At 35.3% G+C, this 12,069-nt stretch overlaps 1 protein-coding gene across 4 annotated transcripts in view; it reads right to left on the bottom strand.

Annotated features, from left to right (window-relative positions):
• Positions 1–12,069, bottom strand: part of LOC149797800 (TBC domain-containing protein kinase-like protein) — a 185,784-nt gene that overhangs the window by 27,490 nt on the left and 146,225 nt on the right. For all 4 annotated transcript variants that reach the window (XM_089962774.1, XM_089962772.1, XM_089962773.1 and 1 more), the window contains exons 13-16: positions 11,941–12,040; positions 11,150–11,199; positions 3,987–4,089; positions 2,681–2,815 (exon numbers count right to left, since the gene is read on the bottom strand). In XM_089962774.1, the coding sequence (XP_089818900.1) occupies positions 2,681–2,815; positions 3,987–4,089; positions 11,150–11,199; positions 11,941–12,040 (388 nt within the window). The remainder of the gene's footprint in view (positions 1–2,680; positions 2,816–3,986; positions 4,090–11,149; positions 11,200–11,940; positions 12,041–12,069) is intronic.

Genomic DNA, 12,069 nt, shown 5'->3' with positions numbered 1-12,069 from the left:
AACACCTACATATGGGGTTGTTTACGCAGGCTGGATTTCATAGAGATTTTCCTGGGGACATCTATCACTATGCTGAGCAGATCACTTATGCAGGACTTGTCACATCTGAGTCACATTTACAGTCTAGTTCCTGATTTTCTGAATGACTGTTGGAATCAATACAATTGGTAGGAAGGTGTGACCCCAAATGCCCTCCCAACTGACAGTCAAGGCCATGACCAAAGCCTTTAGATCTGAGACTTGAGATATGAAGGTAGGCAGTTTGTGATTCCATCTTGTCACTAAAAGATCTTCTGCTTGATACTTAAATCCAACGAGAGATCAAACAATAAAAGGACAAGCTGGTGTGCAGAGTCTGTCCATTTTTGGCAGTGAATCAGCCAAAACAATAGAGCCATGCTAGAAATGTGTCCGACCTGGACTTATTCCAGGAGCAATGACACAGAAACTCCTCAGACCAGAATGTAAAATTTGGGTGATTTGGTTCCCACCTATTTTAGTAGGTAAGTGACCAGGATCACTGTCCTGCACAGTTAGTCTCTACAACAAAATGCACACATTATATCCTTCATTTCAAAAACGGTTTATATGAAATGACCTCTCTTCTGGGTTACATTGCTGCTTATTGTGAAGTATGGCAGCAGGTGATGGAAGAGTGAACTGATTATGGCATTTTCCTCTTGAACTAAAATGAGTCTGTTGAACCAGATCAGATCCATCATTAGTCTGAGTTTGCCTTTGGTACCAAAACAGCCTTGAGGCAAACTCGGTAGAGTTTGGTTTGAAAACTCTCTCCTCAGCCTGCTTTGAGAATATACAAGTTACCTCATCCTGTGAGATCTATGCCCTCTTGGGATCTGTTGTAGTTTACATGATTTAAAGGGGAACAACTACTCTGTCCATTCACTGTCCAGAAAAAGGTTGATCAAGACATTACAAAAAAGTCTGCCATCAATCATTGTTGGCAGTTGGGTTAGCAAATAATTGGCAGCTATTAGAATGCTTGAGGAAAGTGAAACTTTGTTTCTTTTCCTCATTATTAAATTGCCTTCTAGACTAAAAAAATCCACTGCTGTATGAAGCCTCGATGTGGCCGAGACTGCTGTTGTTAAGCAGGATTTGGCTGCTATCCATCTGCCTCTATTTATCTCTACAATGTGGCAAAGAATGCTGAGGTTCAAAATGAGGTTTAGGATATAAGAAGAGATGGAGAGGCACCTCCTGCACTGCTTCCTTCTGCACTTCCTCATTACATCAACATTTACAAACAACAGTGGAAGACCAAATGGCACATAATGCAATGAGAAAGAGTGATGAGGCATCAGAGACAATAAATGCACAAGCATGTCTTATTGCATTATATAGAAATCAGGTGAAGCCATAAAGGTCTTGGCCATGTGTTGCTTATGGTATTGACTATATGGACTGTAAATACCAATGCATTCTAACTGCCTGCTTATTTTGGTCATGAAATAATTGCCAATCATGCAAAGTTCAGAATTTGACAACGTTATGACCATGTTCAACACAAGCTCTGAAGTCTCAATGAACAACAATCACATTTACAGAACAGCAGAGAAGACATCTGAACTGCTGCAATGTTCTAACATGCAGAATGTCTATGCTGTACATGTATGTGGTACCAGTGTGCAGAATAAGATACTGGTAACAGGCTTGCAGAGAAATAGGCCTTAAATATATACAGGTCACAGATTTTATCGGAAAAACAACTAGAAATCTTGCCAATTTTCACCAATTCCAAGAGAGGGATGTTCTTCCTCATCCTCAACTACCTCAACTTCTGACTTTATAATTTTGGCTCATAGACAAGGCAGTGAGCACTGGGATGGTGTTAACATCCAATAAATTGCCTCTACCAGCAGCATTAAAAGTGACTTCAGTCTTCTCCATGGTATGATTCAAGTCAGGCAGCAGATCAAGGTTTTCATTCACTCCCTCTGTCCATATACAACATACCTTAAGTTCTGCTCTAAGGAAGACCAGAAGGATGACTGGGTAGAGGGCTAGACAGCTGGCTTGGTGGTGGGCTGGCTGGCCTGTGAAACAAATGGCTGTTACGCTGGTCCCCCTTTTGGTTAAGTAAACATAACTCATCAAAAGGACTGAATTCTGATTCCCTGGGATGCATTACCTGACAAAAGTCTAGATTGGAAAGTCAACAAGCAAAACAGAAATGTGTGCTTATGGATGGCAAGAAAAACTGGGATTGGGATTGCTTCATTTGAGAGCTAGAGGGGCTTATTTCCTAACATTAATGTGATTGGGAAATATATTTAACAGAAAAGGCAAAAAGTAGAAAGTATCTGCAAAACTGCTTGAGAAGGTGATTAGGCTTGAGTAGTAGAAATAATTTGTAACTGATAGGATTTGGCATCAATCCCACAATCCAACTATGGGGAGATTACTCTGATCTGACTTTGATCTTGGCAGGCAAACAATATTTTCACTTTGATTGTTAAATAAGCCAAAGGACATGGTTAACATCATTTTTTTAGCTTTAGCATGCTGGATCTGCATGGAAGTTAATGTTCTCTGAGTGTATTATGATTAGATAATGTATCTGATGAGGAAATGGGGACAGAAATAAACAACAAAATACAGATAGACCAAAGCTGATGATAAAAACATTTAAACTGACTGACAGATGTAAGTTAAGTACCTCGACTTCCAACAGAGCAGCCCAGACTAGATTTCTATATAGTGGAGGTATATCTACCCTGGCCTCTTTCCAGATGTAAGCTCGCTTGTAAGGGTATGCCATCAACAGCCTTTCATACAGTATCACTCGGTGAAACTGACAACAAATACATGTATTTAACAAATCATGCAAATTATACACAGGAATGTTAAATCTTACATTGGACACTGATGTTAACTAAATACAAGATTTTGACTAGCTGCTTGAGTAGATATTAAAATTGTTGATGGCAATTAAAATGTCCTGTCACTTGCCCAGAATTGAAACTATATTGAGTGAGGACAAGATGTGATATTCTTGTATATTCTGATGGAAATCTTGATAATAACAGGAAGAAAATTGTGGCTTTAAGAATCTGACAAAATTTCAAAATCAAAATTATTCCAAAATATTTAACATAATTTTTTCAGATATTGTTGAATAACAGATTAATTTATGAACAGTTTCAGTTACATAAGCTGAGAAAATAGAATCTAAAATTAATATGTTTGTATTTATCCTTTATCATTAACAAACAGGTTAACTCACAATTCCAGGTTGCATTCAGCAAGATTAGTGTTAGTTTATGTTGGCTGGCAATCCTAATGTCTAGGCCGTTAATGAATGGTGCAAGGTAATAGCCATGATAAGACAAGCTTCACAATTAAGATTTGTAAACAAAGACTAGGAAAACCAAGTTACATGGTTAATTTACCTTAAATGTAATTCACCTGGTGCATCCTTTTATCTATTTATATGCTTTATTTATTGGTCATTTACCAGGTGTGTCCTTTTTACCCAATGACTCGACAATATTGACTAAATATTTTTTTTAAAGGCCTCTAATGTCTATTTTTATTCACTTAAGAACATTGTTTAAAAATTGCAAATATTAAGTGCAAGGCCAACTCAATGTGAGCATCTGTCAACCTGTTGAAACTTCTGTAAGGGGTCAAGCTGTTCAATTCGGGCTAACTGTCTTCCTCTGTGGCAGTGCATAACACTCTCCTTAATGAGTGCAGCGTTGCAAAAAAACAACAACAGTACTTTGTTCACAAAAATAATATCTGTGGAACAAAAATGACGATATCAGTGATGTGTCAATGGTTCAAAATGTCATGTAGATACAAATATCATAGAAGCAGATTCCTAGAGTTTTCATAATTTTTCTGCAAAAGACAAGTTAAATGGGTGGTTATCTGTTACTTTGGAAATTAAATTTTAAATAAAATGTAGTGACAACTTTTATTTCTATGTGAGTAATGTCTTTGGTGAAATACAGTCTAACCTGGTATTCTACATCCTTCTCCTTTATGACTAAGGGTAGACTGGCCGTCTCGGACAGATCCACATTACTGGGGGAAGTGGGGAGGCCCTCATTCTCAATATTCCTTGTGGGAAAAAGTAATGCATGTTCAAGAATAAGATTTTAAAACATACAATAAATTTCTTAATTCAAATAGAGCTACACCACTCTTTCATTTACTGATGACCAGTTAACTTGCAAAACTGCTTATAACATGGCAAGATTTATGAATCCAAGTATTGGGAAAATGGCCAAAGAAATAATAAAAAATGATGACAAAGTAAGACTGCTTTGTACTGAACATCCAAATATTCACACATTTTAAATGTTCAATTTCCTTTGATATTACTGAAAAATAAATAAATGTAACTAGGGATAAAAAAGGAATATATGAACAGATCAACATATATATTCTGACATGGCTGTCTAATAAACAGGAGATTGACAGCATTGTGAAATCATGATTTGTTTTTTAAAAAAGCAGCTGTTACGAGCAAATTCATTAATTCTCCCTCTGCATTGTGATGAAGTCAGAAAAACTAAACAATGATGAAATTTAGCTGTGACACTTGTGACAGAGCTTTACAAGTTATTAGACTGACATGGAAAGTAATGCAATTTCATGTCTCTATCTCAAAGTGCTATAGAGTACAAGTGAACAAAATTGATAACTGACCTTGATCATGATGAAAACTTCACTGTAAAACATGAGATGCCATCAAAAAGAGAAACAAAAGTGTACCTGGATTCATCCATGAACTTCATACAGATTATAAAGATATAAAGCAGAAACAAAAGCAACCATGAAATATATAGACATGACCTTGACCTTGAAGAGGAACCAAATGTGGAAAGCAACATGTTGTCTCATAACAATATATAAATGTACCACATGTCATTCATTGATCTTAAACAGCTCATAAACTACGGAGTACAAGGGAAAACACTACAAAAACCTAAAATGTTGGCAAGTGACCTTGACATTGAAGATAAGACTCCCAATGTAGTATAGTTTCATCTCACAATCCCAGATGACCCTAATCTTACAGAATGGAAAGTATGAAGGAAATTTAAAATTCTGGTCATGTCCTTGACCCTGGATGTAGGACCCCAAATGTCATATGAACAACATATGCTAATGATGATATATAAGTATATCAAGTTTCATCTTGTAAGCTCTTTTATTATGGAGAGAACAGGGAAGAGTGCATGAGTCACTTTCAAATGATTATGTGCAATTATACTGTAAAACCTGTTATGAGAGACTGCCCTTTCTGCCAACCAAAAGCTGTCTCTCAAGACAGGTGATCTCTCATAACAGGTGTGTGAAAAAGAACTTTTTTTCCAAGGTCAATATTTAATGCTTTTGAAAACAAAAACAATACCCACATTCATTGTATCTGTATAATATTCTTTATTCTTAACTCTCATTAAATATTACATGAATTCATCTCAAAATAACTTTATATAATAACAAAATAAATCTATCATAAAACACGAATCACATTTTTATCTGAAGGTCACATGGATATTTACATGTATTAGTATATGAATTGTGAAAAAAACTTGGGTAAAATTTATCCTGTCTGTGAGGTAACTTTACATGTCCCTTAATTTTAGAGTTGTTTCAAACACAGCATAAAAATTGTACAGTTAGCTATGACATATTTATCTTATTTATCCACTTTTCTTAAAGAAATCCATTATATTTTTCTGATGATATTTTTTGCTTAGCTCATTGTTCTGAAGATGTATCTTTCATCTCTAAACAAACAAGCAATGTCTGGGTCTGCCATGTACAGCATATTGTTGAATCTCATTTAGATATTCTGTGACTGTGAAATTGCTTGAGGTAGAGATTCACCAACAGATGATTCATCGTCACTATCACTGTGGTTTGAGAGGTGCCTGGTTTACCTCTTTGAAGAATATCCGTCTCCCACTCTAGTCTTGAGAAAACATAAGTTTCTATACACAGTGGTCCATATCTGCACGTAATTCTGATATGTCATACCACTTACAAGAAGTTCCAATGATGGATGCATGTCTTGCTTATTCTCCGGATTTATGGTTTGAACACTCTCAGAAAAGCCATACTTGGCAAAACACCTTTCAATGGTGAATGCAGACATGGTATCCCACACAGACTTAATCCATAATATGGCATCCAGAACACTGACAGTTTTAGATACTTCTGTTGTTGTAGAGCACTTATCCATTTTGAAAAGAATGTGTCACAGCAGTTTCTTCCAAGAATTCATTTTTACAGCCTGAATTAACCCTGTATCAAAAGGCTGTAGTTTTTAAGTTGTATTTGAGCACAGAAAGACCAATTTTACATTACTGAACTGAACATCTGGGTGTGCAATGCAATTGTCCATGATAATTCAAATGTTCAAATTTTTCCTCTTCATTTTACTGCTGACTGTTGCAAGCCAGTTATGCAAGATGTCATCCAAGTCTTACTACTGGATTCATAGGCAATACCCAAAAGATCTTAAAATGAATGACCTAAATCATCTTGGATTGCATGACTTGCCTATAATTAAGGGGTCTATTTTTTTCTTGTTGCACTACATGCTAACAATCGTGTCAACCTATCCTTTGCTTTTTTTCCTCCTTTGTGAACATCATCTTTCTGCACTAGGGACCTTTCAAGTAGTCCTCTGTAAAAGAGTCATGTTTCATCAGCATTAAACATATAGCTGTTGTTGTTGTTGTTGTGGGGTTTAATGCCATTTTTGAGCACAAGATAGGCTATACATGGCGGCCAGTATCAATGGTGGAGGAAGAACCTGGAAAAACCCTGGAAAGAACCACTGACCCACAAGAAGCTACTGGCAAGCTTTCTCACATACTCATACAGGCTGAACCCGAGACTCAAACCCACACAGACATAGGTGAGATGGCAGTGATCCATAATGGTGAGGGCTTTAGACCACTCGGCCACTCAGAGCTCCACTAAAAGTATCGCATAGGTTATAAACTTCAGTGATGGATGGTAGTCTTTCTTTCCAGTCATCAACTGACTCTCCACTGAGCACACTAGCTGTACTATTGCATCTATTTTTGAAGCTCTCCAAATCTGTGGAGACCATAATTGCCTTTTCCTGAATCAGCTTTCCACTTAGTGGTATGTTTTTATTCCTGTCAACACAAAACCACTCCAATACCAGCTTGTTTAGATCCCCATAAACTGTCCATCATGCCGTAACATATTTCCTCTGTGTTTGTGCACCATTCTGCCATTTATATCTAATGGACTCGTTGTTTATAACACTATGAACTTGGGTTTTGACAATGTTTAAGCTGGCTGCTATTCTGTAAGTGGTCTCCCCATTTTGAATTCTTTCAATTTTGTTAATTCTTTCCTCAGGTGTTAGAATTTTTCTCTTTTTCATTGGAGGCTCTGCCATTGTTATTAAAGTGTTGATGTAATAATGACTACATGTATTTTGGTTTTGATCAGCTTATGGGGAAATGTGGAATAAATATACATGTACAAATGAATGAAACCAAAAGACATAATTAATTCACTAAGAATCAATACATTTATTTTGAGACGAAGTTTAATTCACCAGTGTTATAGCTTGATAAACTAAAGGTTGTAACCATCTGCACCTGGGTAAACAGACGGTGGCTTGGTGAAACAGTGTAACAACAACAACAACAAAAAAACAAAAAAAAAAAAAAATACAAACAAAATTCAACCCTTTAGCAATAATTATTGAATCCAGAAAGGATTCTTAATTACTAGTATTATAGACAAAGAGTTCATTCACCCACAGGCATTACAGATTAACTCGAAAAACAAACAAGGTATTCATCCGCTACAATGAAGCCCTGTCAAAAGAGTTCTCACTAGGACACTACTAGCATTGTATGGGTTGTCATAGAAGATTAAAAAAAATACAAACCTTTAAATTCAAGGTTGATCTTACTGGGTATTCACATGAATTTGGCACCACAAAGGTGGTCAGTGACATGTACTTTAGTCTGGTTTACAGCATTTTACAAATGCCACTATATGCTTGACCTGTACATTTCAGAAAATCAGTAGCCAGCCAATGTTTTTTTCTAACAATTGTTAGCACAATCTTTACTATTTATCCAGTCAAGGTTAGTGGTGTTTATCTCTGTTCTCACAATATGGTTGTTCAACTGCAGTGTTATTTAATCTGAACTTTAATTTTTTGACAAAACCAGTGAATCAACATTATTTCTATTAAAGTCTGCTGGTACACACACATTATTTCTAATAAAGTCTGCTGGTACACACACATTTATATTAAAGTCTGCTGGTACACATACATTATTTCTATTATGGTCTGCTGGTACACACACATTATTTCTATTAAAGTCTGCTGGTACACATACATTATTTCTATTAAAGTCTGCTGGTACAAACACATTTGATAGGTAAATGATCCTGAAATGGCCAAATTAAACAAGATCAGCATTCTCAGAGTTATGGATACTTAGGTTCGATTTTACACACATTTTTGTGTGATCCATAATTATCCATTCAGCATGAACTGGCTTGACTAATGACATTATAAGTAAAGTCTAGTGGCTTAAGTTTGTTTATACATGAGGCAGGCTCAAAGAAAGAGTAATTCTGTTGTTTTTCATTTAGTAAGCATCTTCGCATTTTGATGGAATTTGAACATATACAATGCTGGCACTGCTTGTTAATTGCATTAAGGAAGGTACAGTTTGTCATGTGTATGGTTCACATGTCAAATGATTGGCTTGGATTGATCATTTATGGCATAGCAACACACGTTGGTAATTAGATACCAAGACAACTGGAGTAAAAGTAAAGAGCTTTGTCCAAGGATACCATGGTAGCTGACCCAGGCTGGTCCAAGGTAGGATCTGAAACTGCACCATTTTAGTTGTGACTCCAGCATGCTAAATACATGAGAAATGAAGACATTATCCAAACAGACAGGGATCTAGAAGTTGAATTTGACTATTCTTAAGCCACTGAGTTAATATGGGGTCATCAGAACGTAATTGATCATACAACTTTATAGACAATGTTTCAAGGAAGAAATCACACACATGTACTTTAAAAACCGATTAGCTCCCTCTGATATTGCAAATAAGTGATTGATGTTGCCTAGTGTTTGATTTATGATTGTAAAAGTGGTAGTTTTGTTTCAATCAAAGAAATGATCGCTATTTGTTGCTGGCATAGCTTTGTTCTTTTGTACTCTTTATTGGGTGTATTTGTAGATGTTAATCCACAAAATACCTACAAATGTGCAAACTTTGAAGGACAAAACCACAAATTTAAATACCCATGAAATATCTTGCTTATACAAGTACAAAAGTTCAGACCCATGAAAATAAATGATACTACAGTACATTGTTCTAAGTATTTTACAAAATACAGGGGATAAAAACTCTGCTTTCTCATCAGCTAAGCTGGCTTATTTTTACAAGTGTTGAGGACTTAATGGTTCTTTGACATGATGACACAAGTTGAGCATCAACTGTCTCCAGTTGATCAATTATGTGAAAAGTGCCAACATCCCAGAAACATTGACATACAGGGTCAGTCTAGTTTACTGGTAAAATTACACATCAAAGATAGCTCATACTATGGATTGTTCTTCATTATTTGCAGCGATAACTTGCATTTTCTAATAAATAATGCATATTCATATTTTTTCTGTTTTATTTTTGTTGATTTTATTTATGATTCAGATGTAGTGTTCAGTTACCAAGAGATTACAGCATGCTGTGCTTAACAGTACAAACAACATGGAGTTATACTTGGTCACTGACATGTGATCTTGGCAGAAAGTGTATGCAGGCATTTAAAATCACTATCTTGACAAAAATAACCAAGGCAAACCTACAGATAGGTTCAGTTTCAGTGGTTTATGAGTGTACTTCTAACTATGAAACTTCAGTTCACTTGTGTTTGCTTATAATGAATACACATGCTCTGATCTTGCAAGGGGGGCCAACTCCAACTTTACTGCTGGTTAAAATTTGTTGAGCACTGCATGTCAATTTCATTTACATTAAAAGTCTGTCAGAAGTTTAAACTGACACCTTAAGATTTAATATACATTACTGTTAAAGGTGGTTTGATATCATCGATGCATTGCAGTATATACTATGGTGATAATGTATCATAGTACTTACTTGAATCATTGATGTATCAATCACTGTAGTATATTATCTGGTGATAAAATGTATCATGACCTGTATCACAGATACATCGATGTACTGTAGTCTATACTCTGGTACCAGGCCAATTTGACCTTTTGCAATACTACTCAATACACATGTATATTTTGGTGGGCAAATAACATCAGCACATGTTCCCCGAGCCTGGGTGATTTCTTGAATGAATCACACCAACAACTGAGAACTGTAAAGTACATGTACCTCAAAATGCACTTGAAGAGGACAAGATATTTTAGCTGTCGGGGTTGTAAATGGAGGCACACTATTTATTGTTACACAGCAGGTGAAGGCACAATATGATAACAATTCTGTAATATCATTTTTCTGCATCTGATGAATGTTTAACAGATACAAAGGAAAATACTTTGTTTTCATTTGTTCTGAGAATTTAGTATTTTCTATAATTGTCTTACAAACTGCCACAAGCAATGTTTGTTTTGCAGACATGGTTTAACTGGTATATGTTTAAGTTTATTGTGATACATGCATTAGGGTTCGCCAAATATCATGATCAAACATGGCTGGCAATACACAACTTTTAACTGATATTATAATGCATTCGACATATTTGTATAGGACTTCAGTGATTACAATTCTCCAGCATCAATAAAACATGCTTGTCCACCCTACTTCTTTTCAACAGTTAAAATTTGTTGACTCTCCAGTTCTATTACATCTTATTTATGCTATGGTCAAATGCTTATAGACTCCGTCACTATGCATAGTTCACTATCTGAAATGATGGTAAGAAAACAGAGCTGTTTGGTAGACATTTTACAAGGTTTAATGCTGCAATTATTGAACATACCCTTAAGGAATGGGATGGCGTTCATACATTTTTCCCCTCTCATTCATGCAGATCAACTGCAGAAAAAAATAATCTTCAATACTTGGATACCAGCCAAAACCCATATCACATTCTATAATTAACAACTTACCCATCCTCTAAAAGTGGGTAGTAGGCTGTTTCATCTATGTCAGCCAGACGCTGTAAATATAAATCATAATGACTATGATGATCAAGGAAAAAAATACCCATAGGCGTTTCATTTTGATTCCCAAAGTTTGTTAAGGCACAAAATGTTGTATGCTTTATTATTTTGGTTGAATAAAAGATCCAAGTTTTCAGATCTATTTGAATTTTCACTATGCACATATCTCGAGAAGGTTTATAAATGATGTGGTTGTGTATATGGCACCTTGGCACAATCATAGCTATATGGTGCTAACCAAAGGTGAAATTTGACACATTTAAAAATGAATGAAACAGAATTATAGTAATATAAATCTTCCAAATGAAAGTAAAAATGTTAAGCACAAGATAAATATAAAATGTAATGATATTACATTTTTGTAAAATTTATATAAAATGACAGAAAAAGATACAAAAACATTTGTCTCCATAAAATTTCTTAAAAGTTCAAACCTTAATGCACTCAGAATTGTGATGAAACTAAATTATTCACCGAGTAACTTTGCAAACAATCAGTAAAAGGAACTGGTGTCAAGTTCTTTTTTTCTTCTTCACAATCCAAATCTTAAAATGATCATTAAATTCTACAATTTTAGCATTTAAAATGAGAAATTAAACATCTGTCAACATATATTTGCAATTTCAATTGAATCATAAAATCTGGCATCAAGATAATCAATGGGAAATATCCAATCGAAAATATTCAATGGGAAATATTCAATGGGAAATATCACTACAGTGAAACTTCATGCTTACATTTCTAAGCTGATCCTGTGAAAGTACAATGACAGTGTTATTCAAAAGTTCAGCACTGTCTCTAACTTGTCCAAACACCTCTCCATCATCTAGAGTAAGCCTAAAACAAGAGAAATCCAATGTAAAATG

Source organism: Sinohyriopsis cumingii, chromosome 6 (assembly GCF_028554795.1).
Source record: "Sinohyriopsis cumingii isolate HCF-2022 chromosome 6, ASM2855479v2, whole genome shotgun sequence".
Lineage (NCBI taxonomy): Eukaryota > Metazoa > Mollusca > Bivalvia > Unionida > Unionidae > Sinohyriopsis > Sinohyriopsis cumingii.
Note: the sequence above shows the minus strand (reverse complement) of the source record. Positions and strands in the feature narration are given on the sequence as shown.